General features: G+C 36.4%; 1 protein-coding gene across 1 annotated transcript in view; it reads left to right on the top strand.

Annotated features, from left to right (window-relative positions):
• Positions 1-18,360, top strand: part of LOC121735824 (serine/threonine-protein phosphatase 6 regulatory ankyrin repeat subunit A) — a 49,902-nt gene extending 31,542 nt beyond the window's left edge. The window contains exons 3-19 of the mRNA XM_042126788.1: positions 5,893-5,994; positions 6,575-6,691; positions 9,101-9,193; positions 9,545-9,758; positions 9,948-10,144; positions 10,220-10,318; positions 10,492-10,636; positions 10,736-10,893; positions 11,006-12,233; positions 12,343-12,542; positions 12,622-13,158; positions 13,248-13,454; positions 13,538-14,231; positions 15,853-16,073; positions 16,998-17,126; positions 17,658-17,793; positions 18,047-18,360. Coding sequence (XP_041982722.1) covers positions 5,893-5,994; positions 6,575-6,691; positions 9,101-9,193; positions 9,545-9,758; positions 9,948-10,144; positions 10,220-10,318; positions 10,492-10,636; positions 10,736-10,893; positions 11,006-12,233; positions 12,343-12,542; positions 12,622-13,158; positions 13,248-13,454; positions 13,538-14,231; positions 15,853-16,073; positions 16,998-17,126; positions 17,658-17,793; positions 18,047-18,270 — 4,701 coding nt within the window. The 3' untranslated portion in view covers positions 18,271-18,360. The remainder of the gene's footprint in view (positions 1-5,892; positions 5,995-6,574; positions 6,692-9,100; positions 9,194-9,544; positions 9,759-9,947; positions 10,145-10,219; positions 10,319-10,491; positions 10,637-10,735; positions 10,894-11,005; positions 12,234-12,342; positions 12,543-12,621; positions 13,159-13,247; positions 13,455-13,537; positions 14,232-15,852; positions 16,074-16,997; positions 17,127-17,657; positions 17,794-18,046) is intronic.
• The last annotated feature ends 9,560 nt before the right edge of the window (positions 18,361-27,920 follow it).

The raw sequence follows: 27,920 nt of genomic DNA, 5'->3' as shown, positions 1-27,920 counted from the left end.
CAATATAAATTACCTATCTAAATATTTATATTCAAAGAAGTTTAAGTACGTATAAAAACGTTTACGTGGAAGAGCCATGCTTCGGCATGAATTGCTCGGCTCGACCGGAGAAATACCACGTTCTCACAGAAAACCGGCGCGAAACAGCGCTTGCGCTGTGTTTCGCCGAGAGAGTGAGTTTACCGGAGGCCCAATCCCCTACCCTATTCCCTTCCCTTCCCTCCCCTATTCCTTTCCCTTCCCTTCCCATCCCTACCCTCCCCTATTACCCTATTCCCTCTTGCACCGCACCTGCAGCTCTTCTGATGCTGCGAGTGTTCATGGGCGATGGATATATATACAGGTTGTAACAAAAATAAGTGATAATACTTTAGGGTGTGTACGTGTTCCCAGTAGAGAGTTCACTGTGAAAGTAGCAGCGCTGAAAGACCAAAATTTTTTTTCACTTTTGTATGGGGAAACTAGTGACGCTCGGGCCCTTGCCCATACAAAAGTGAAAAAAAAATTTTGTATACGAAAAAAAAATTATATGAGTACATAACATCTTTCTATTTTGCCTTTATTAGATTTTATGTTCACAAATTTAGGTAACGATGATATATTATTCTCTTTGATGGTTTAGACATGAAACAAACCACTAAATTTAATCGTTATATTCTGTTAGTTTAGCAGTAAAAACTAATTTTTACATGTTGTTACTAATCATTTCTATAAATTCAGAAAAAAGTTTTTTTTTTTAAGTTTTTTTAATTGGTAGATAACTTTGTTAACGTTTCAAGAACGGGATATGAAATCAGTCGGGTACGTGTAAGATAGTTAATGAGTTCAAATATCAACGGCACGTAGGTACTGACGAATTTTATTTTATGAAATAAGGGGGCAAACGAGCAAACGGGTCACCTTATGGAAAGGAACTTCCGTCGCCCATGGACACTCGCAGCATCAGAAGTGCTGCAGGTGCGTTGCCGGCCTTTTAAGAGGGAATAGGGTAATAGCGGAGGGTAGGAAAGGGAATAGGGGAGGGTAGGGAAGGAAATAGGGGAGGGGATTGGGCCTCCGGGCATACTGAAAGTAACAATTGTTAGTAGGAAAATAAAATGAGTAGGACAAATTAAAACCATAAACATTTTTAACCCTTCGCCGGCGATAAAAAGTGATTCATGTTGGCCAGAAGTAATAAGTCATAACGATGGTAAGGTAGCAAAATGCATAAAAACCTCCCAAGGTTAGGGTAAATTATTTCTGCCCTGACATAAATACACGTTAACTAGGTCTTAGCTTAGATAACACCCTGTTTAATTACTGTATATCGAGCTTATCGACGCCTTCGTCCGACTTTTACGTCTAACTAGCGATTATTATGATTAAAATTATGATAATCAGCAAAATTTGTCACATCATAATTTACAAGTTGCGCCAGACAGACAGACAGTAATAATATTATTACGGATAGTATGGAACTATGGATATTTTATAAATAATAATGATAAACACGTTATTCAGTAATTTAGTAAAAGAAAAAATATTTTGTAATACGCGTGGTAATTCAAATATAATCTTCCATATTATCTATGGACGATTAATCAATCAAGAACAAATTAAGAAAAACGAATAGCATATCAGCCACGACAAGAATTTCGCGTAATGCGCGCACACATATCATGGAAGAATTAGTTGGCCACAGCGACCAGTGGGGCTAAAATGGTCGCTTTGGAGAATCATGATATGAATCATTTTTCTAAAATCGCAAAATGCAACTCTGCTTGCAATTCATTTCTGTATTTTTGTACTGCGGGGCTAAAATGGTAACATTTAGCAATTCCTCTCAATCAATTCAGCAAATGAATTGTCGAAACTGTCAAACTGAACTGAACTGAACTGTCAAATCAGTACAAAAATACAGAAATGAATTGCAAGCAGAGTTGCATTTTGCGATTTTAGAAAAATGAATTATATTATGATTCACATCATGATTCTTCAAAGCGACCATTTTAGCCCCGCTGATTTGACATTTGTCAGTTTGACAGTTTTTACAATTCATTTGCTGAATTGATTGAGAGGAATTGCTAAATGTGACCATTTTAGCCCCGCTAGCCGCGCGGCCTGGCCGCCTAAGGGCGCATTTTCATTAGTCGTTAACTCGTACGGTATACAGCATATGGAGAGTCTATGACAACTAATGGCGTATTTTTATTGGTCGTGGCATGCGTTTCAGAAATCTCCCGCACCCCGCATGCGGGCCCTATCGACCAGTGAAAATGCACCATAATGCGCGGGGGCGGGCCCTAACGAATTTCCATGACCACACGCGTTGTGAGCTATTTTTTCGCTCACTGAGCGTTTTCGGTCTTTGAGCGTAACATAAATTATACACCACAGTTTTTGTTATGTTTACCAGAGATAAGATGATAATTTTACATAGTCTATCACAAATTAAGTAAGGCTTAAGAGCACTGTCTCTATGGTTTGGAATATTTGTAGTTTACAGCTGTTACAAGTCAGTTTTCTTGTTCAACAAATTTTGTCGAAGCACGACGAGTTTTAGAAGCGAATTTTAAATATTTAATAATATAGAAAAAATCGTCCTATGTGATTAATTATTTTGACTTGAAACCTTTTGCTGAAACTTTGCTCTTTGTTCGTCTGTCTGTCGCCAATTTGCAAAGTTTTCTCAGGTATTGTATTTCTGTCGATGTTATAACAACAAACACTGATCATAAAATGAATAGTATGAAGACTATGAACTTTCACGCAAAAAAAAAATGAAAGTGGTGCGAAACCTTGTTGTTGGCTCCGGTCTTGACGCGTCTTCTTCAGCTCTCCTATTCCACTGGCATCGTCCCGGCTTCCTGGAAGACAGCTTTGGTGCACCCGATCCCCAAAAAAGGTGATCGCACAAATCCTTCCAACTACAAACCAAGCGCTATATCCTCTCTCTTCTCGAAGATAATGGAATCCATTATCAATAGCCAGCTTCTTCGGTATTTGGACGGCCAGGGATTACTAAGCGACAAATAATACGGGTTCCGTAAGGGTTGCTCGGCTGGTGATCTCTTGGCGTACCTGACTCATCGTTGGGCTCAGGCAATTGAGTCGAAGGGAGAGGCATTGGCTATTAGTTTGGACATTGCGAAGGCCTTTGATCGGGTTTGGCATAAAGCGCTACTATCAAGGCTTCCATCATACGGGCTGCCCGAGAAATTATGTAAGTGGGTCACTAGTTTCTTAGCAGACAGAAGCATAAAGGTCGTAGTTGACGGCGAATGCTCGGAAACTCAGTCCGTTGATGCTGGTGTCCCTCAGGGCTGTGTGCTATCGCCTACTCTATTCATACTGCATATCAATGACATGTTACAGACCAACGGCATTCATTGCTATGCGGATGATAGTACAGGTGATGCTGTATATACCGGCTCCCCCAATATTTCTCGGCAAAATGTCACTGAGAGTCGAAACGAACTTGTGTCTAAGGTGGAGAATTCATTGGGGAAGGTCTCTGAATGGGGTAGGCGTAACTTGGTCCAATTCAACCCCGCCAAGACACAAGTCTGCGCGTTCACCACTAAAAAGTCACCAATGGTCGTATATCCTCGTTTCGAGGGCACATCTTTAACCATCTCCCCTAGCATTGAGATACTTGGCGTCAACATATCGAGTGAAGCAAATGTATAGGGAAGTAGAAAGCCTGAACGTCAAAATCTAAAGGGCCAAATCTACTGAAGGTATTTTATGAATCACCATCTTGAATCACACGAAACATTATCAAGAGCGTAACCGCTTATAATCAGGTCTGAGCACGCAACGCACAAACTACAGGGACAAAGTTAAATAATAATAATTCCGAATCAACAGAACCTACTCGAACAACGATATCAATCACACGCGATTCTTTCACAACGGACAGGAAATCCTAAATCACATCTCATAATAATCAAAACTTGAAACATATCCGAATACGCAAATTATACTTATGAGCTCACCTGACTCTAAAAATCAAACATCGTCCTTCTCTCTTCACACTCACGCCCGTCTTTCATATATGCCAGGTGAAGAAGGACGGCGCGGAATCATCGCCGAGTTTACTTGAATAAAAGACGAACTATAATGATTATGAAAAAAGTGTTTTGAGCAAATTTAGGTTTTACCTTTACTTAATACCTTTTTAGATATTAAAAAATAGTACCTGGATGACCGAGCTTTGCTCGGTATAGCAAACACTCATTGACTTCGTGTTACTTAATAACGCCATCTGCTGGTCGTTAAAACAATTAGTCGCCAACAAAATAGTATAATATATATATATATATATATATATATATATATATATATATATATATATATATATATATATATATATATATATATATTTCAGCAGCGCTGAAAGACCAAATTTTTTTTTCACTTTTGTATAGGGAAACTCGTGACGCTCGGGCCCTTCCCCATACAAAAGTGAAAAATAAATATCGTCTTGCAGCGCTGCTACTTTCACAGTGAACTCTCTACAAGGAACACGTACACACCCTAAAGTATTATCACTTATTTTTGTTACACACTGTATATATATATATATATATATATATATATATATATATATATATATATATATATATATATATATATATATATATATATATATATATATATATATACAAGAATTGCTCGTTTAAAGATATAAGATTAAAGAAAAGACAGCACGCACGTAGGACCACGCAGCACGCAGACACCACGGAGGCATTAACGTCTCCGTGGTGTCTGCGTGTTGCGTGGTATAGTGGTATAGAGCGTGACTCTTGACTCGGAGGTCGTGGGTTCGATTCCCGCGTTGGAAACATGTTATTTCCAAGTTTGGTTAGGACGATGCAGGCTGATCACCTGATTGTCTGACAAGTCAGATGATCCTTGCGTCGGATGGGCATGTAAAAAGTCGGTCCTGCGCCTGATCTCTCGCCGGTCGTGTCGGTCTTCCGTCCCACTGGGTTATGAGAGTAAAGGAATAGAGAGTGCTCTTGTGTACTGCGCACACACTTGGGCACTATAAAATTACTCCTGCGTAGCTGGCCTGGTTTCAATGAAACCGGCCACCGTCACCGAAACCGGTGTGGGGAGCTATTATTAAACAAACATAATTATTATACATCCGGGATTTATACATGATTAGAGAAGAGGCTAAAACAATTATCCCCTTTCTTGACTTAGGTCAAGTAGGTTTTCCGATTACCGTTTGATTATATCGGTTTCACTAAGATATTATGATTAATAATAATAATAATATCTGTGGATGCTTCACACCACGTCAGTCTGGCCCCGTGCTAAGTATCTGAGGGACTTGTGTTACAGGTACCAGACAACGGAAATATATTTAATACTTTTATACTATACATATATTTAAGATTTTTATTATATCATACACATATTTAATACACATCCATGACCCAGGAACATTGAAAAACTTTTTGTTCCGTCGGCGGGATTCGAACCCACGACCCCCGGCTTGAGTTGCCACACACTCTAACCATTGAGCCACGGATTAGATCACTTAAATGACCTTAAATTGACTGCGCCAGAAAAAGGACGTATTATTTCAAAAATTGCCACTGGAAGCTAGCCAATTCACAAAGAACTGAAAACTTTAACACTTACGTAAAAGTGATTATTAAGTAATTAAACTGCCTAAGTGTGCTTCTTAGCCACGTTCTGATTTTCCCTTCAGTTTAAACCAAACAACACTGGAAGTTAGCCACTACATTGTTCACGAGAATCTGACATGATTTTAAATATAGTTCAATCTAAAGTTTAGATTATTTTAATTACAAACAAAGATTGTTATAATTGGAATTTAAGTAGGAAAAATAAGGTTCTTTCACAATCAATAAAGGTTATCGTCACTTGCAGGACAACTACAATGTGCTTCACCTATCCGCCATGTACTCGAGGGAGGACGTGGTCAAACTGCTGCTGTCGAAGAGAGGAGTCGACCCTTTCGCGACCGGTGGCGTGAGTAAAATATGACTTTTATATACCTTTCATATCCAACTGTATATAATATATGTAATTATGTAAGAAAATCTAAAATATGTATATTGGGAGATCTAGAGGTCACCCAGCATTCAGCAAGTATAGTCACCTATAGATGCCACCTACAGCTCTACAGCTGCTAATGCTTTTATTTTTGAGGAATAGCAAGCAAGCGAAGCGAGTCCTGTTTACTAGAAATTATATTTTAGTTGACAAAAAAGAATTATATCCATATTCACTAGTCAAAGAGCTGATAATTTACCTAAATTGCCTAATGGCAATTTTTGCCCTAATAAAAAAAGTAATTCTTATGTTTTTTTTTATGAAATAAGGGGGCAAACGAGCAAACGGGTCACCTGATGGAAAGCAACTTCCGTCGCCCATGGACACCCGCAGCATCAGAAGAGCTGCAGGTGCGTTGCCGGCCTTTTAAGAGGGAATAGGGTAGTAATAGTAGAGATGGGAAGGGAAGGGAATGGGGAGGGTAGGAAAGGGAATAGGTTAGGGGATTGTCGTGGGCATAAAGGTTGTGATGTAATATAACATAAACAAATTGCAGAGTCGACAGCAGACCGCAGTACACCTGGTGGCCAGCAGACAAACAGGCACCGCCACGAGCATACTGCGGGCGCTGCTGGCTGCCGCTGGCAAGGACATACGACTGAAGACTGATGGTGTAAGTTATCAAATATCTGTCTAACAGGAACTCTAATTATAATAGGTATCTGTGTTTTATTTGTAGATAATGTCAATAATTTTACTGATAATACTTAAGAAACTGGTGTAAAGAAGGAATTCCAAAGGTCTTTCAAATGTCTCATAGATTTAGATTTGTTTATGATCGCAAATAAATTATTATTATTATAGAAAAAACCGGCCAAGTGCGAGTCGGACTCGCGCACCGAGGGTTCCGTACAAACCTGCAAGGTTTACAAAGTTCGTTCATTACGACAATCGAGTCATAACTATGGTATTTTTATTGCAAAATGAAATTCATAACATTACAATGGGGAAAGATGGAGGAGCATAAATTTAAGACAAAGATCTCTTTATCGTTTAAGTAATCCTTTATTTTATATTAACACATATCATTTATCTATAATATAACTGAAACACTTATACTAGCCTTGCAGCAGACTTGCGAAAGTTCTTTTATTAAAGTTATTTATTTACTAAGTTTTTTAGTCACTATTTAGAAATCTGGTTCAAAAATATCAATGGTTGTACTTTTGCGTTTTGCGTTTTTGCGTTGACTTAGATTTTTTTTTTTTCACGGGTTAAAGGCAATTAGATCTAAGTATTTGATATGAATTTCAACTTGATAGCTCTACGCGTTCATGAGGAAAAAAGTAATAAGTTTATATTTATTAAAAAATATATATTTTGTAATGTAACTAAAAATTTAAGGTTTTCGGAATTTTTCCTTTATGTGTGCTATAAAACGTTGCTTCATGCCAAATTTCAAGATTCTAGGTCGACTGGAAGTACCCTTTAGGTTTTGATTCCCTTGCGAGTACTTGCGAGTTTCAAAATATGCAGCTTAAATTGCTGTTTCTTTTGATTGCGTTGACATAGAAGTTTGATTTTGTTACAGCTTAAAGGTATTATAGACCTGAGTATTTGGTATGGATTTCAATTTAATACCTCTACGCGTTTATGAGGAAATGGGTAGTAAGTTTAAAATTATTAAAAAAAAATATATTATGTGATGTAACTAAAAATTTATGGTTTTCGTAATTTTTCCTTTATCTATGCTATAAGACGTTGCTTCGTACCAAATTTCAAGATTCTGAGTTCACGGGAAGCACCCTGTAGGTTTTGATTCCCTTGCAAGTGTCGAAAATTTGCGGCATAAACGGCTGTATCTTTTGATTGCGTTGGCTTAGAAGTTTGATTTTTTCACAGCTTCAAGGGACAGTAGACCTGAGTAATTGATATAAATTTCAGCTTCATACCTCCACGCGTTCCTGAGAAAAAGGGTCTTGACAGACGGACGGACGGACAGACGGACAACAAAGTGATCCTATAAGGGTTCCGTTTTTTCCTTTTGAGGTACGGAACCCTAAAAACATGTCGTATCGTGCAGCAACTCTTAATCTCGCTTGCCTAAAAACAACGAAATTTGAAGAATGATGAAAATCATTAAGAAATTGCAAACGAAAAACAATAAATATAATATTTACGAAATCAAATCAATTCTGTTGTTATTGTATATAGACAAGTTATGTGATAGTATATGATTCACTGCAGCAGTGGTCACGAGGCTCGCGTGCAGCCCTCGCCTGGCACCGACGTCCCCGACAATCACCTCTTAAAACTTAGACGTAAACAAACTTCCATCGATAAAAATTCCTCAAACACAAGATCGATCATCCCCCAAACCGCATCATCACGCACCCGAATTTAATATACGGCTAACTGTTACAAGGCTTTCGTTTTAACGACATTCCGACACAGCAGAAATGAATAGAAACTAGCTAATTATCCGTCGAGCTTTAGCTAGCTAAACCCCACCGCGAAATTTACAATGCAAATCACTAGCGGAATATTAGTTAGCGTTGACGTTGAATTTCGAAATTACCGATTTTAATACAATGAGACTCAGTCCTTTCCACGACACGACTAGGGCTAGTTTGCTCTACGATGTCAGCACATACATAATGGAGGATCAAGTACGTATATTGAATCGAGGTGCAAAATTTTCCTTGTTGCATGCTAAAAACAATTTTCAATCGATCAAATAAGTAAACCTACAGAATTTGCAATAAGTTCGAAACATCGTTTGTAATGTGACGGCTGTAGTGCCAGTGCGATCGCATACTGCACTAGCGTGAGTAGTTCGTGCATAGACACTGCATCGAATGCATCTTTTCGAATTGGCAAAGCGGAAACAGATAGAATGTCGGAAAATGAGAAAGACTCTCCTTTGAGCGCTAATCCAAATTATCGGACAAACGTCCGCAGTCCACCTGCAAACTTGCTGCCGAGAGATTTGCAAAGACTCGAACTAAGTTTTCTCGAGTTGAATAAGGAGCGGGCGAGGCAAAAAGAATGGAAAAAGCTAATACACGATATGGTGTTCCAGAGGGGTAAGATCCCGCTGCTGCTAGCGGTAGAGGCGGGGAACCAGAGCATGGTCCGGGAGTTACTTAGTGCGCAGACGGCGGATCAACTCAAGGTAATCATTTTAGATTGAAACTTAATGTCAGATTAATAATATAAAATTTTAAGTACATTAATGTTTAACTTAATTGCTCTTAACTTTAACTTGCTAATTTGCCTAGCGGTGTAACCATTCAATTTCAATGAACAATAGTTTAAATTATTGAAACAATAATTTCTCGAGTTTCAAATTTCATAAAAAGTGCTTATTTTTCGATTCGTATTAAATTACTTTAGTTTCTTCTATTATTAATAATAATTTGAAAGTTATGCTAAGTTATTTTGTTACGACTATATTTTATTAATAAAATGGCACAAACACGGAAGGAAAAATATCCAGTTTTAAAGAGATTTTTTTGCTACTCAGGCATCAACACCTCTCGGCGACACCGCGTTGCATCTGGCAGCGAGAAGAAAAGACGTGGATATGACGAGGATACTTGTAGACTACGGTGCAGCAATAGACGCAGTGAACGGCGCAGGGCAGACTCCACTGCATATAGCAGCCGCGGAAGGAGATGAACCTCTAGTTAAATACTTCTATGGAGTAAGAGCGAATGCTGCGATTGCTGATAATGAAGGTCAGTGTAATTGCCTTAAAGTTATTCTTCACTTATATAATGTTATATTGTAATAGTAATATGATCACAACTGCTTAAATATTCAAACAGTTTGGAGTAAAATAGGTTTACAAGAGACTTATTAAAAAGTTAATGCACATGTAGCCAGCAACAAGGGAAACTCACTAAACGATGTTGTTGTTTCCACAGATCGAACACCAATGCACTTAGCGGCTGAAAACGGACACGCCACTATCATAGAGCTCCTAGCTGATAAATTCAAAGCATCGATCTTTGAAAGGACGAAAGATGGAAGTACACTCATGCACATCGCCTCTCTAAATGGCCACGCGGATTGCGCCATGATGCTTTTCAAAAAAGGCGTTTATCTCCATATGCCTAATAAGGTAAAGTATTTGAATAAATTAAAAGTTACTCAAGCCTAAAAATATTTGAATTCATTACGAAAAAAATACTTTCAGGATGGTGCCCGAAGTATCCACACGGCTGCGAGGTACGGCCACGTTGGTATCATTAACACATTATTGCAGAAAGGCGAAAGTGTAGATGTTACCACCAATGTAAGTTTCTAGACATTTATATTCCGAAAAAGCTTGTAATTTGGTCAAATTGTTTAATTCGAGCTCTATAATGATACTTTGGTAGCTCATGATAATTATTCACAAGATGTACATTGTTTTAATAAATAATTTATGATGTTTTTGTTCTTGCACTAAAATATATTTATGTACAGGACAATTACACAGCTCTCCACATAGCTGTAGAGTCCTGCAAGCCAGCTGTTGTTGAAACACTTTTAGGATATGGAGCAGACGTCCACATACGTGGAGGAAAACAACGGGAAACACCACTACATATTGCTGCGAGAATACCTGATGGTGAGACCTTTTATTACCTTTTATTTGTATAAAAGCTAACTATCTCATCATGCAAATATAGCAACATTTAATAACGTTTCTTATTTTTTTATATTGCAGGCGATAAATGTGCCCTTATGCTCCTCAAATCTGGAGCTGGACCAAATAAGGCAACCGAAGATGGACAAACACCAGTTCATGTTGCTGCTAAATATGGGAACTTAGCTACGCTAATACTGCTCTTAGAAGATGGTGGTGATCCACTAAGGAAAACAAAAGTAAGTTTCAGTTCAATTGAATTTACATTGCTAATATAATTCGCTGTCAAAAATCAAGTATAATATTATAATTTATATATACCTTAAATATTTTAAAACTGTATGCTTACAGAATGGTCAAACACCTTTACAAATGGCATGTCGGAGTTGCAAACCAGATGTAGTGAGGTATTTGTTACAATTTATTAAAGAACGTAAAGGCGAAAAAGTTTCTTCGACTTACATAGACGCTGTTGATGAGCATGGAGCTAGTGCCCTACATTTTGCTGCACAAATAACCAAAGACGAAGTTAAAATACCTTCTGCGGACAGAGAAGTTGTAAAATGTTTAATGGAACATGGCGCTGATGTCTCTTTGGTGACTAAAGAAAATCATGAAACGGCGTTTCACTTTTGTGCGATAGCAGGAAATAATGATGTTCTTACAGAAATGATATCTGACATGTCTGCAGCAGACGTTGGTAGAGCACTAAATAGGCAAAATTCAATTGGATGGACGCCTTTACTTATAGCGTGTAATAGAGGTCACATGGAACTAGTTAATAATTTACTTTCGAATCATGCTAGGGTTGATGTATTTGATATTGAGGGCAGATCTGCGTTACATCTAGCGGCAGAGCATGGTTATCTACAAGTGTGTGATGCTTTACTTACTAACAAAGCTTTTATAAATTCTAAATCAAGAAACGGTCGGACAGCGCTCCATTTAGCAGCCATGCATGGATATACACATTTAGTAAAATTTCTTATCCGAGATCATAACGCAATGGTTGATGTGTTAACACTGAAGAAACAAACGCCATTACATTTAGCAGCAGCTAGTGGTCAACTCGATGTTTGCAAATTATTATTAGAACTTGGTGCCAATATTGATGCGACAGACGAGTTGGGACAGAAGCCTATACACGTTGCAGCGCAAAACAATCATTCAGAAGTAGTACAGTTATTTTTACAACAGCATCCTAATTTAGTAATGGCAACAACTAAAGATGGAAATACTTGTGCGCATATAGCAGCTATACAAGGATCGGTGAAAGTTATTGAAGAGCTTATGAAATTTGACAGAACAGGAGTAATATCTGCGAGAAATAGACTAAATGACTCCACACCACTACAATTGGCTGCAGAAGGTGGACACGCAGATGTCGTAAAAATTCTCGTTAGAGCCGGTGCTTCCTGTACAGATGAAAATAAAGAAGGCTTTACGGCAGTACATTTAGCAGCACAACATGGTCATACAAATGTACTTGATGTTATGCGATCGACAAACACTCTGAGAATATCTAGCAAAAAGTTAGGGCTAACACCATTGCATATCGCAGCCTACTACGGGCAAGCAGGTACTTTTTAGCAGGTTTACTATAAATAATGAGTACTATGTAATATTTACGTATTTTTACGTTTGTCGTATACAAATAACGTTATACTTTTCTTTGTCTTTTTTTGTAGAAACTGTACGAGAACTCTTATCTTTTGTGCCCGGTACCGTAAAGTCTGAAGCACCGACCGGAATTTCTTTAGTACCTATTTTGGGATCAGAATCAGGTCTAACACCATTACATTTAGCGGCTTACAATGGTAACGAGAATGTCGTACGGTTACTATTGAATTCAGCTGGTGTTCAAGTTGATGCGGCTACAAATGAAAATGTAATTACATAAATTATATGATTTGTTTAAAGCATGGCAAAGATTAATGCATATTGTTATAATTAAATTATGTTTGCAGGGATATAATCCGCTTCATTTGGCTTGTTTTGGTGGTCACATGTCGATCGTCGGATTACTACTCAGTAGATCTGCGGAGTTACTGCAAAGTACTGATCGTCATGGAAAAACTGGTTTGCACATAGCATCGACTCATGGCCACTATCAAATGGTTGAAGTCTTGCTCGGTCAAGGAGCTGAAATAAATGCCACGGATAAAAATGGATGGACCCCACTTCATTGCGCAGCTAAAGCTGGGCACCTTAATGTTGTAAAACTTTTATGCGAATCCGGAGCCTCACCTAAAAGCGAAACAAACCTTAATTGCGCTCCAATTTGGTTCGCAGCATCTGAGAATCATAATGATGTACTAGAATATTTATTACATAAAGAACATGACACTCAATCATTAATGGACGACAAAAGGTTTATTTACAATCTCATGGTTTGTTCAAAAAATCATAACAATATACCGATAGAAGAATTTGTGCTTGTTTCACCAGCCCCTGTGGACACAGCTGCAAAATTGTCAAATCTGTATATTACTTTATCAACCAAGGTATGTTATTTTTAATTTAATATCATAACACTGGAATATTCGCGTATTAATACACAGTACGTTAAAATATCTTTTTATGATTTTTTCAGGAAAAGGAGCGTGCCAAAGACCTTATAGCAGCCGGTAAGCAGTGCGAAGCGATGGCAACGGAGTTGTTAGCTTTAGCTGCTGGTGCCGATTCTGCTGGTCATATTTTAACTGCAACGGACAATCGTAACATTGAGTTTCTAGATGTCCTTATAGAAAATGAACAAAAAGAAGTCATTGCCCACACCGTCGTCCAGAGATATCTGCAGGTAAAAAATAGGTAACTTGAGCAAGTCCAGTAATTAATCCAGTGCTAAACTATTCATGAAATATATGATTTTCTTCATTGCAGGAACTCTGGCGGGGAAGCCTCAAATGGAGCGGCATCAAAATTATGTTCCTTTTTTTCATGTTTATAATATGTCCACCCGTTTGGATGGTGTTCTCTCTTCCACTTGGTCATAAGTATAATAAGGTTCCCATTATCAAATTCATGTCATATTTGACGTCACATATATATCTCATGATTTTATTAGCATTAGTAGGAATAACTCCAATATACAATTCTATATTTAGGGAGAGTTTAGTGCCCAGATGGTACGAGTGGATGTTGTTAATAGCATTGAGCGGGCTTTTGCTATTCGAACTAACAAATCCAAGTGACAAATCTGGGTTGGGTTGGATAAAAATTGCAGTATTACTTATGGGAATGGTGGGAGTTGCAGTCCATGTCGTTGGATGGATTTTTGTTACACCAAAATATTGGCCTACTTTAATATACTGTAGAAATCAATGTTTCGCCTTATCTTTTTTACTAGCATGTGTACAAATCATGGACTTTTTGTCTTTCCACCATCTATTCGGCCCTTGGGCGATCATCATCGGGGATTTAATGAAAGATTTAGGCAGATTTTTAGCTGTGCTAGCTATCTTTGTATTTGGTTTCTCGATGCATATTGTAGCTCTGAATCAGCCGTTCAGAAACTTGAACAAACCAGAAGACAACAAATACGCCAGACAAGTTCGGAAAAAGCTGTTTTCAGACGGTAAGATTTTATCTGCCTAATAGTAAAGTAGAAATTAGGTTACGATAACGAAAATAGAATAATAATATTTTTACAATATTCGATGTCAGATAAGGTATTTGTTATTTGCGTAAAATTTTTTTTACGCAATATCATCAATAACCACATAATAATATCATTTGAAAATAATAAAATTCGGACGAAAAATTTAACTCATAAATTGACAAGTAATGGACGATTGAAATTGGTATTCATACAATACTTTCAACATTATTTTTATATTAATATTATATTTCTAAAACTAGATATAAGCCTTCGTTCAAAACGTCAGGCCTATGGTTCTCAGTTGGTCCCTACCGGAGAATCTTATCGCAGAAAACAGGGACCATCCGGTCGTAAGTTACTAAAAAACCGAAGGGTCAGATTATATTTTGTAGACTGTGTTGCATAATCGTAATAATTATTTTTTATAAAACATCAATGTGCTTAAATCATCCTTCTTTATGTAAAAACCATTCACTTGCAAGCTTCAGAGTTACAAATCGTGATAGGAGGGCAATGTACAAAGGAATACAGAGAACGATTTATTTTATGCAAGCATCACCATCAAAGTAATCGAGAACCTGTAAGATACAACATTGCGATTTTTTCACGTTTAATATTATAATAATGTCTAAAAGATATAACTTATGATTAACATAGATTTAGATCTGTTGCTTTGCAAGTTCTGTTATAATTATGTTACGCATACGTTGATGATGAATTAAATACATTTTTGTGCATAGCAGAACATGCATGGTGCGTCACAAGTCTAGTTTTAGTGGAATGAGTGGCCGACCTCACCGCATTTGATGGAGCAAGTTTGATTTGCGCATGCAGTGGCTGCATTTCCCGCGTTTGTTCACCGGTGTCTTGAGGTATTTTATGTTTGACAACCTGGCTGTATGTCTTCAATGTGTCACCGTCGTTGTGACCACGCTATCTATGTGGCGACACAGTTAGAGGGAGAGGGGTAGATTGATGCAGGATCACCAAATTTAACAGAGCTAACAAAATGCAGACATCTGAAGCACACGGAACGACTGCTAACCACATTCGATACATGACATTCACACCAATCTACCCCCTAATTTGCACACACGAATATGCTTGAAACAAACGACAACGCTAGATGTGATTTAAATTTGCTTTGTATCATCTTCGATGACCTCAAGCACTCGCTTGAGATATAACAAGCGAACACTCGTAAAAGAGAAATGATATGAAGCAAATTAAAATGTATGTGATTTTAGATTCAGGGTAAATTGATGCATACAATTGAAAATCCTGCATTAATCTACCCGGTGGTATCGTAGAGCAAAGGAATACTCCACCTCTTCCGATTGTCTTCTAGCGAGTTTGACGCCGATCGAAGCTTTGGAGAAATCGTTCTTCGCCCTTTTTGGCCAGATCACCTTGTCAGACCTGAACTACATATCTAGCGCTCGGCCCTGGTGGACACAGTACCTCTTCAAATTCGTCTTCGGCGGATACCTCTTGATATCCGTCGTGGTGCTCATAACGCTCCTCATTGCCATGATGTCGGACACTTACCAACGAATCCAGGTAACTTTGCTGTCAACTTGCGTTACTTTGTCCACAGTAAGCATGAATCCGATCTTATCGTTCGAGCTGCTGTTCTTCGCGGTGTTCGGTCAGACTACGACGGAGCAGACGAAGGTGCACCGGAGCGACAGCAACCAGCAGCCGCCCTGGACCAATTACTTGTTTAAAATTGTGTTCGGAATCTACATGCTGGTGTCGGTCGTAGTACTGATAAATCTGCTTATCGCTATGATGTCGGACACTTACCAGAGAATTCAGGTTTGAAAGATATAAGTAATAGCAATACTATGTAATTAACTACTCTTTGTACAACAACTATTATTAAAAATTGGCCAAGTGTGAGTCGGACTCGCGCACGAAGTGTTCCCTACCATTTATAGAGCAAAATTAAGCCAAAAATTGTTTTTTTTTTGTATGGGAGCCCCCCTTAATTTTTTATTTTATTTTAATATTATTATAAAATATTTAAGTACACATAATATAACTAAGGACTTTTAGAAAAATTCAAGTTGCCTACCTGTTGCCATTATTGATATAGAGTAAAAAAAGCCAAAAAAAAAACACGTTCGTTGTATGGGAGCCCCCCTTGAATATTGATTTTATTTTGTTTTTAGTATTTGTTGTTATAGCGGCAACCAATATACTCATTACTCAATCTGTGAAAATTTCAGAACTCTAGCTATAGCAGTTCTTGAGTTACAGCCTGGAGACAGACAGACAGACGGACAGACATCGAAGTCTCAGTAATAGGGTCCCGTTTTTACCCTTTGGGTACGGAAGCCTAAAAAAGGAAAACCTATTGCGAACCTTGTCCATTCGTTAATCTAAAAGGCGAACATTTTATTTACAAATATTAACACACTATTTGATAATATAATTAGTGTGAGATAATTTTTAATACCGGAATAGATCTTGACCTACTAAAGGCAGGAAATTTTACGTCGCTAGTTTATCTTTAATTGTCTTTGCATTGTACGGGTATAATAAAGTTGATTTCAGTAATTCTGATAAAAAACTACACGTGTTTAGTTAAGATGTACTTATCTTGAGATGAAAGATGAAGATAAGCCTACAAAATATGAATTTACAAACCGTATCATGTCTGGAGTCGAATATGTAGTTTTTCAGAGTCATCAATATCATTGTCTGTACTGTACTAAAGAATTACGTGTGGCATTTTAGGCACAATCCGATATAGAGTGGAAGTATGGTCTATCGAAGTTGATTCGCAACATGCACCGCACCAACACCGCCCCATCCCCTCTGAATCTCGTGACGACGTGGCTCATGTGGCTGATTCATCGGTGCAAGGTAAATTGGTTCAATGAGAGGAATTAGTTAAAACTAATAAAGAAGTAAAAAGAGACGTTAAAGCGATTATCGATGGCACAAGGACACGTGCAACATAATCATTTGTACCTGCTACAAGCACTCATATTATTCATGACTTAGAGAGAGAGAAGAGTTCGAACATAAATAAAATCAAATTCCAAGGAATATGTTAAATCTTATATATAAAATTCTCGTGTCACAATGTTAGTCACCGTACTCCTCCGAGACGGCTTTACTGATTTTTACCAAATTTTATATGCATATTCAGTAGGTCTGAGAATCGGCTACTGGGTACTTTTTATATTGATAAGTGCAATTGTTGAATACATAATAGTAAATTATTATAGCTAGAGACTGACGGCAACCATAGTTTGTGCGACGGGATAGCGATGGACGTTGCCATGGTGACATACTTATTTAGTCACTTCAATAAAATAATACAGGCGAAATACTTTATATGGCAAAGAAACGTTTGCCGGGACAGCTAGTAAAATATATTATTATTAACAGGAGAAAATGACGAAGAAGAGTCGACCGAGTTTGATCCACATGGTGGGCATGCATCGTGAGGATCAGCTCAGCGCGCGCTCTAAGGCAGGAGCGAAGTGGTTGTCTAAAGTTAAGAGAGCACAGGTGGTACCTAAAGGTAAGGCTTTTCTAAGATTCAAAAATAACCGAGGAACTTAAATTATAGTAAGATGAAAAGGATATACATTAAATAAAAGTGCATTGACACTTGCCCACTTTTTACCTTTAAGAGTGATTCCAACTTGGGATTGTTTCGAAAATAATATTTCTGAGACTAAACTTACTCGGTAAAGCTAAAAGAGTATCTCCTATAATGGATTATCCTAAATTTTTCATTAAACACATAACAACTACAATTTTGTAAATTGCAGACTCCACGCGATTATCCATCGTCCACCTCAGTCCTTTGGGCTCTCAGATGAGCTTCAGCAACACAACGAGGATAGAGAACGTGGTGGACTGGGAGCTCATAGCCAAGAAGTACAGGGCTCTCATGAGAGACGAGCCAGAGGAGTCATCCAACAAAGAGGACACGGACAGTGGAGAAGACTCCTCGGAAATAGTCCCCAATAACATAGCTTCCGTTCCGCCTTGAAATAAAAATAGTTGTAAGAGAAGATAACGAAATGAATGGAAGTGAGGAGACGCTTCCGAAAATTCTACTGATGATGTTTTTAAACTAAATGTTAACTGTGAATAAAATGTAAATAATATTTTTGATAACTAACAAATTTAATTTGTAAATAAACACAATAAGCAATTGGCAATGAGCAATAAGATGAGTGAGTTTACAACGATTTTAGTGTATTGCCCACAGGATGTGTCCGCAAATAATAAAACAAAAAAAACCCGGCCAAGTGCGTGTCGGGCCACGCGCAATATATAGGGTTCCGTAGTACCGCTAGTTTTTTTTAATTTTTTGTATCGTCAATGAATGTACATTTATAACGTGTTTTTACAGTTTCAAAGGAATTTGAACGAAAAGTTCCTTTATACTTCGCCGAATATTTTTTTTTATTACTTATTACTCAATAACTTATGAAGTCTTCTTAGCCGTGATAATTTTCCTTTTGAATTCAGCATATTTCCTACTCCCGTGAATTTTCTCACATTTCCAGAAGCAACCGTTTAGCTGGTAGAAGGGGGGGACACTGGACTCTAACGATTTTTTCCACTTTAAAACTGAATATTTCACAAACGGATCCCTAAATCGGAAAATAAACTATGAATACTCATAATATTTTAAAACCCTATCCAACGACATCCACACGATGGGGTGGACGCGAAAAAAAAAATTCATCCCCGCTTGATGTGTAGGGAAGGTACCATAAAAAAATTATTTTTTAAGCTTTCATGTACCATTTTGTCGGCATCATTAATATGTGCATTCATGCCAAATAACAGCTTTGTAGGTCCTATAGTCTCTGAGCATAACCGCGGACAGACAGACAGACGGACAGGCCAAAACTATAAGGGCCCTTGTTGACAACGGAACCCTAAAAATGATATAAATCATAAAACATCTACAATTAGAAATTAAAGATGAATACTCTACTGAATACACAACGAGTACAATGAGTTTAACAGATGTTTTTTTCAGTTAAAACAAAATTAATAGAATATTTATTAAACCAAATAACTGAATAAAAAAATATACTTATATACCGTTATCATTGTGGGCAAAACGCTGAAGTCGTAGTCATTACAATCAGGTATATTAGAATATTTGAGGCCAATACTTAGTATGAACCTTGTCCGTCCTATTGTTTCACTATAACTTTCAAATAAAGGAAAAAAATGATAAAATTATTTCGGAAAATCAAGATATTGTATGTTATTAATATTTTGGTCCCTTGGAAACTTTGATGCCATTGTAAAACGTGAGATTTATAACAATTAAGTTGGTATATAATAAAGTGTTAGTGAAAGTATTATAATTAATGTTATTTAATAATATTTTGAAAGCAATAATATTGTAAATAAATAGTATTAAGCAGTCAGTATTATAATAATACTAACGTAATCATTAGTAACTATTATTGCGAGATATTTTGTAAATAAATGTTGTTTTACGTACAGATTGGTGTTTTTGATTTTCTTACAACAAATGGGTATTTTTTAAGCTGCTTTTTGGGTTTTTCTATTTTTAATAAGTAAAACTAGTATGCTACTCTTGAGCTCTTTAGTTTTCTGGGTTTATTTGTGTGCAACTGTTATTATATTAGATCATTAGCTTTTCGATATAACAACCAACGGCCTAAAATTTGGCAATTTTTATTTTTAACGATTTCCTCAGTATGCCAACTCGCGGTAGCAGTTACAAACTCTACTGATACATTTAAAACGTGATGATAATTTCGGTAGGTAATTAATTTTTCACCTAATTTGCCTTATAAATAGCGCGATAAAATGAGTTAGCCGCAATTAAACGCCCCTCAATGTACAGCGACAGTGTAAAAAAGTACAATGAAACTCTTTTATTGTCTGTGTCATACTTCTGTATGTAAGTATCAAGGTCTGTCTGTTGACGTAAATTTACATGTCACGTTAACGTACCGTGCCACGTTACCGCACCGTTCCACGTTGATGACGTCGTTATCATTCTGTCTACTCTGACGTCGTGACGTGGAGATGTAGACAGGCCCATAACCAATGTTTCAACCATGATTGCGAAACTATCTACAGTAATTATACGTCAGTCATTCGATTGGGTTAGGTCAAGTCAATTGTGTTTTGTCGGCTGGGCTTGACATAACCCAACCAAATAACGTAGGTCCACCATTTGTCTATGAATCAAATTCCTTTAGGGTATAACAGCTATAGACGATTCGTATGCTCCTTACATTTTAGTCATCGCCTATTTTGTCTATCGTGGGTCTACATGAAGAGGTCGTATTATAATGAGTACATTTTAAGTAATCAATATTGAAACAGGTGTTTCTAATTTTGGACCACTTGTATTTATTATCTTATGGAACCTCCATAACTCTACAATAATGTAATCAATGATCATTAAGCCATTAATTTAAATATAATCATAGCTACATTAGGTTGTTTATATTATCTTTTATATTTTCTACAGTGCTGCTCCTTACAAATTTTGCAAATTCAGCATATCTAAGGCTGTACTGTGGGTATGTCAATTTTTTTTTTATTTACACATAATCATAATAAGTATTATGATTAAAAATTATAAATGGTATTTAAATATCAAAAGTCTGGCTTCCAAATTATTTTTTCTGTTATAGAGCCATCGAGAAATTCAGATTCGTACCACTGAATACCCCTACAACCTTGTTGAAGTCAGAATGTTTTGATACAAATCAAAATTCTGTTTTTTATGCGTTTGGTTTCGGCTCAAGTCCAGGCAGGAATGCTTCTGTCTTAATGGTTCAAAGTTACTTGTCTCTCAAGAAATATAATGTCTTCATAATCGATTGGAGTGAAGAAGTATCATCGCTGTCTGATTTGGACCTAATAAGATACACGCTGGTAGCGGTACCGAACGCCAAAAAGGTAGGTGCAAAGACTAGGAGAGGTCAGCTCAAAGTGGCCACCTTAACTTTCAATTTGAAAAAAAGACGAAATATTATGTATTTAAAAATAAAAAATGTGCTTCTAGATTTATTATATTTCTACTATGTAAGATTCTATGTATTTACCCAAATCTTAAAATTAGCTCATGATTCACATATTACGACAACCTGTCAAAAAACCGCTTTGCCCGAGGGCCCGCCTAAAGCGGCCATAGGGGTAAGGGCAACGTGGCCAGCCCAAATGTTCACACGAAATGGTATTTTTTTCTATTAAATAAATATATTTTTTATAAAATGAATGCTTAAAATGTTCAAAAATAGGTATTTATCAAAAACAATTCTGTAAACTGCTACTTATATCGCTTCTGCCCAGTTTCTGAGGTTTCTTGACAGGAGTTTATCTTCCAACAATCACAATATTTTTCATAAAAAATAATCAACTCTTCTAAAATAAAAATAGTCAAAATATATCAATAAAACTTTGTTTTATCGATATATTCCTATTTTTAAATGTCTCCTTAAAGTATGACCATGTTTGTTTTCTACTAATTTGACTGAACCCCGATTTTGTTGAACATATTTAATAGCTCGTGCCATCGTACTCTCTACTCATTCCCCTGGATATTTTTCTTTTGATAAGTTTGTTCACTATCTAATAATAGTTTTAAGTAATTATCATATAAAAACTATAATTTAGCTTAGCGGCCCATTGGCCGCTTTGCCCGGTCCGCTTTGCCCTTTGGCAACCGTTCTGTTTTAAACATAATTTTCTTTCGCATTTTTTATCATACTCCAGAATGAAAACAACATAGATAAAGATAAGCAACGACACCGGGAAAATAGAAGCATTCAAATATACAACAAAATTAAAACAGGAAGAATTTACCTTGCATTTTTTTAATAAAACGTGCAATTCAAATATTTTTGGCGCTACAAGCTCGCGCCTTCCCCAGCCGCTACCGCATCATGGAGCGGGACTGGGCGGGATGTTCACTATGCGCTAGAGCAGCAACGTTGCTCTGCCTTTATAAATAACCGAAATATTAAGGGTGGCCGCTTTGCCTCCTATGGCCGCTTTGAGCTGGGCTCCCCTATAGTTAATCAGGGTAAGTTCGGATACAGGGTTAGTCCAGATACAGGGTAAGTCCGGATAATTAAAGTTAACGCAAAAATAAACTACAGTTACGGTACGGTACTACAGTCTGCGATCGAAGTGCAGTATAGCGTTTATGCTACGTAGCGCCAGGTAAAAAACACTCACTAAATAAATAAATAAATTCTTTACTGAGGCCCAAATTGTTAGTAACAAATATCTTAAGAAACTAGGTTAGTATTTTATTAGTTAATTTAAGAAAGTTAGTTACTAAAGTTGAATTATTCGAACTTACCCTGTGTCCGAACTTACCCTGGGCCTGTAGACAAGTGGCAAAGCGCTAACGCTAACGCTAACGCTAGCGCTACAAAATGTATGCGATTTGACATAAGTCATCGCTTCGCTAGCGAATACTAATGTCAAATCCGTACATTTTGTAGCGCAAGCGTTAGCGTTAGCATCAGCGTTTTGCCACTACACACACACGTCTACGGGGGCTGATTAACCTTATTAATTTAAAAACAATTTAAATAGAATATTATAACTTTAACACCTCTTTATCTGGATGTTTATTAATTACCCGCAAACTATAATTTTAGGCAGTTTTAAGAGCTCACCTGACCCTAAAAATCAAACATCGTCCTTCTCTCTTCACACTCACGCCCGTCTTTCATATGCCAGGTGAAAAAGGACGGCGCGAAATCATCGCCAAGTTAGTTTTACTTGAATAAAAGACGAACTGTAATGATTATGAAAAAAGTGTTTTGAGCAAATTTAGGTTTTATCAATACCTTTTTAGATATTAAAAAATATTAAAGAAAAGACAGCAAACTTCGAAGATCCAAGCAAAAATGTGTCTAAAACAAGGTTTTTTGTAAAAAAGAAACTATCGAGCATTTTTTGAGTAATCGTGTTTTCGTCTTGAGCATTTAATCTTTATGAACTGAAGTTACTTGTGTCAAAAAATCAGTTTTCTAGACCTTACAGATTTTGAGATCTAGGTTTAAGTATGTAGTCAAGTTAGGGTCATATGGGCTCTTAAACCTTAGTCACCTTATGTACCATTAGAGAAATATGATCACAGGACGGAACTCCATAATTTGGCTGGGTTATATCAAGGCTCAAGCCCAGCCTATAACGTAGGTTCGTCATTTATATCAATTTCCGTAATAGTATTAGGCACTATCATAGAAATTGATTAATATCTTGTCTACAGTCTTCTATAATTAGTATTAAGTTTGTTATAGCTTTAATAAGTTACTCTCCCTTTAATTGGTTGTAGGTAGGAAAGATTTGTGGCCGGTCATTTGATGTAATGTCTAAGAATGGTCTGGATTTAGGCACTACCCACGTGATAGGCTACTCGCTGGGATCTCAAATGGTTGGCTACTGTGGACGAGAACTTCAAAAGCTTAACAAAACCATATCAAGGTTAATATAAATTCTATAAATCAACATTTTTTAACGAGGTTAAAAATACAGGAGAGATGCTTCTATTTATTTACACTATTTTTATTAATGTTACCTATGTATGTAGTACGTAGAAATTCGTTCATTCCCTGCTTGTATCTAAGACTATACAAATCGGCCAAGTGCGAGTTGAACTCGCGCACGAAGGGTTCCGTACCGTTATAGAGTAAAAATAGGCCAAAAATTGTGTTTTTTGTATGGGAGCCCCCCTCAATTTTTTATATGATTAATTGTTAAAGTACACGTATACAAGTACACGTAGGCCTTTGTGAAAATTTTAAGTGCCTACCTGTTGCCATATTGAGCAAAAAAGGCCAAAAAAATCACGTTTGTTGTATGGAATATTAATATTATTTTGTTTTTAGTATTTGTTGTTATAGCGGCAACAGATATGCACAATCTGTGAAAATTTCTGAAGTCTAGCTGTAGCGGTTCTTAAGACATAGCTTGATGACATACAGACAGACATACAGACAGACGGACAAACAGACAGACAACGAAGTCTTAACAATAAAATGAGTAGGTAATAGAGAACTTTGTCGTGAAACTTATGCTCGCAATAATATTCTATTTAAATTACCCTTGATGCGAAAAATTTATATGCAAAGATTGGGCGAATAACCCACAGTCGGCCACAGCTGCTCGCAACTGCTCCAGTAATATATAGCATTACGTATTTTCAGGATAACAGGCTTAGATCCAGCGGGCCCTATATTCGATGATATAGGGACAGGCCTTCTGCCATCCAGCGCGGATTTTGTGGACGTCATCCACACAGACCCATGGTTCTTCGGCACCAAGAAGCAGCTCGGTCACGTGGATGTTTGGTTCAACTGTCATGTGCGAGCACAGCCGAACTGTGCCGATCTATCCGTATTGAAATTTATTGATGGTAACTGACGAAAAAGTTAGCATTAAAATAAAAAAAATGAAAAATATATCATAGAAATTGATTTGTAGGCATTTGGCAGACCTTTTTCATTTAGTAAGGTAGTGTGGAGTTAATGTTAGTCTTTGCCTATGTGCTGGGCATGACGTAACCGAATCGAGTCACGTAGGTCCACCATTTGCTTATGATTTATGAATCAATTTTTTTTCATGCAATACTCGTATCAGTTCAAACCACAGAAATGGATTTCTGTGGTTCAAACGAAGCTTGGAATGAATGTAACAGCTTACATCCTTAATTATAAAGTTACTTTTTCGCGGCAAAATAGTTCATATAAAATTATTATAATATTATCTTACAAAGATAAAGTTGTCTATTTCTAGTTTCGTTATGTAACCACGAAGACGCAGTAAGATACTATGCTGCTGCGCTGCTGTACCCCAGCGACTTCCCAGCAGTAGCCGGCCGGTCCTGCCAGGAATGGCAGGCAAGTGATGGCACAAAAGATACACTTGTTTACGTCGGAGAAAATACTAATAGAAGGTAGGTTCGAGGTTGTATTAAAAAAATTACTCTATGTACTATGTATCCTGCCTGATATCACTTCGATTGTTCTATCATTTTAATAAGTACCTACCAAAATTGTTTTAGCAACTTAATTTTTGTAATTCTTGATTAAGATTATCATTTTGCAGAGCTCGTGGCAACTTTTTTTTAAGAACTGACACAAAATATCCGTTCGGAAAAGGAGAATCTGGAAGCTTTTATTACGAAGTCAGATGATGCTAAATCACAAAAATCAAAAGTTCAAAATACCACGCTGGACAAGATTTAAAAAATATATAATCCATACTTATCCATTTTTTTAAATAAACAAATAACAAGAACGCATACTTAGCTTATTTTTTAATTTTCTCATATTATACTAAGGATTTTAAGCAGGCGGAGCCCCAAACAAAAACTGTTAAACACTTAAAGGTGCATTAATATCATAACGTGTTTGGACATATACCATCTACTTACCAAATTATGTTGATGTATCTACATAGTGTATGGGTCATTGCCTAATACCTAATAAACTAGTGAAATAGAGAACCAATTGATTAAACATACTATTTAACCAATAAACATTCCTTATCGTCAACTATTATTTCTTAGTACGATCTGCCTGACTCTACATTTTTAATTTAAAGTGAACGTAAAGTTTTCATTTACGTAACGTTTTCAATAGGGAATATGCATGATTTTTTTTATGACTTTAATTAGTCCTTTATATCTTTATAAATGAGAATAAAACATAAATGGGCTTTAAAATATTCAAATTATTCTTTAAATTGAAATTTAAAACATTGATTAAATTTGTAGCGTTCAAACGCCGGCATTTAGCGCGCCATGTTGATGACGTCAGATGTTATGTCCCGTGTTTGTTTCCTTTAGTGATTCAGTTACTTCGTACTTATTTTCGGGTTTATTTGCTATTGAGATCATGGAAGAGGCTAAAAAACCTTCTTACAAGTATTGTGTGATACTGAAGTGCAAAAGCATTACTAGAAACACACCTGACAAAGTATTTTTCGTATTCCAAACGATGTAAAAATACGAGAACCATGGTGTAACGTCAAGTACGCTACGTATATAGCATACTTATGTTACTGTTATACATCGTCATGCGATTTAGTCAAAAGTAAATTAATTTTGCAATAGAAGATCTGAAACAAACAAGTAGCTACTTACGTAGGTACTCAACGTAAATTGTTCATAATAATTGGAATATCTAATATAATATATAAAAATATAAAAAATCTCGTGTCACTGTTTGTGCGCGAACTCCTCCAAAACGGCTAAGCCGATATAGTTGAAATTTTGTATACAAGGTATATACATTTGTTAGGTCTGAGAATAGGTTTTTATTCAACGTTGTTTTGCCATATAAATTGCCGGGTCAGCTAGTCTAATTAAATAAAATCGTAAAATCAAGATTTGATGCAAAATATTCTAACATCATAAATGCAGTTAATCTCGGTAGATAGTCCGATTGTGCTTTGATAAAACCTAATATGCTCATTTATAAAACCTAATATACTCATATAGATTCACTATAAATATATATTCACTAGAAATCACCAGTTTTAAACTATTTTTCTAACAAATACTATAACTACAGTATGAATATCGACGCAGATATGTAACATCTGACGTCACTTTTCGTTTCGACCAATGGTGGCGCGTTTAGTAAGTTTGAATTTCCCTCCATTAATTTTCATTTTTTAAACAACATTTTATGGGTTTAAATGATAACTAATTAAAAAAAATACCTTTTGATTATAATGTGAGGATGATAAAGATTACAGAAAAATATATTTGAGATGGAATTTTTTTTTTGCATATTCCCTATTAAAATTCATAATATTATTTCAATTATCCTTGGTGCGAAAAATCTAAATAATACAATAACAAAAAAAGGATATGGACGAACAGTCCATAGACGGCCCCAATTTTATAATAAAAAAAAAAACGTTTTCATTTAAGGTATTGTACTCGTAGTATTTTAAGTAGTGGTTTAAAAAATAGATATAACTATAGATACTTTATAGCTGACATCAAAGTACAATCATGTTGCCTAAACAAAACTTAAAAAAAACATTAAGGGTGGGTTTCATGATGCATCAGAGGCGTTGTAATGGTCAAACTTAAGGTTGTAGCATGGATGTATAATTCGTCTATGGTTATAGTTAAGGTTAACTTTAACTTTAACAATGACCACAGTATTTGACAAATGTCTGTTGCTAAAGATAATGGGGTTGAGAGTAAAAAAAAATATATCCACACAAATTGACAGAAAAAAATAATTTGTTATGACAACGCTGTGACCCTTATGTCAAATTTAACTTTAACTTTAACCGAGCGAAATTGCGCGGTTAAGGTTATCGTCAAATATGGCGTCCATTATTGACTTTAACCAGAGATTTGACAGTTAATTTGACATTTTGTTATAGTTAAAGTAAGTTGGTGCAATCCACCCTAATATGGGCAAAATAGTAAAAACTCTTCTTTTAAGGTAAGCTTAGTAAGGCTAGATTACTCAACATGCAAACTACATAAAAATCCTAAAATGTAACTAATTATGACAGACATACAGTCATATCTTTTTGTTTGAGTGTGATGATGAGTAGTAAAGAAAGTAAACAGACAAACGCTGCATATAAAGACGACATATTTGCATAATATACCTGCAGTAGCAATTGCCTAGTTGTAGT

Source organism: Aricia agestis, chromosome 2 (genome assembly GCF_905147365.1).
Source record: "Aricia agestis chromosome 2, ilAriAges1.1, whole genome shotgun sequence".
NCBI classification, from domain to species: Eukaryota; Metazoa; Arthropoda; class Insecta; order Lepidoptera; family Lycaenidae; genus Aricia; species Aricia agestis.
The sequence above is the reverse complement of the archived record's forward strand: the minus strand, read 5'-3'. Positions and strand labels throughout refer to the sequence as shown.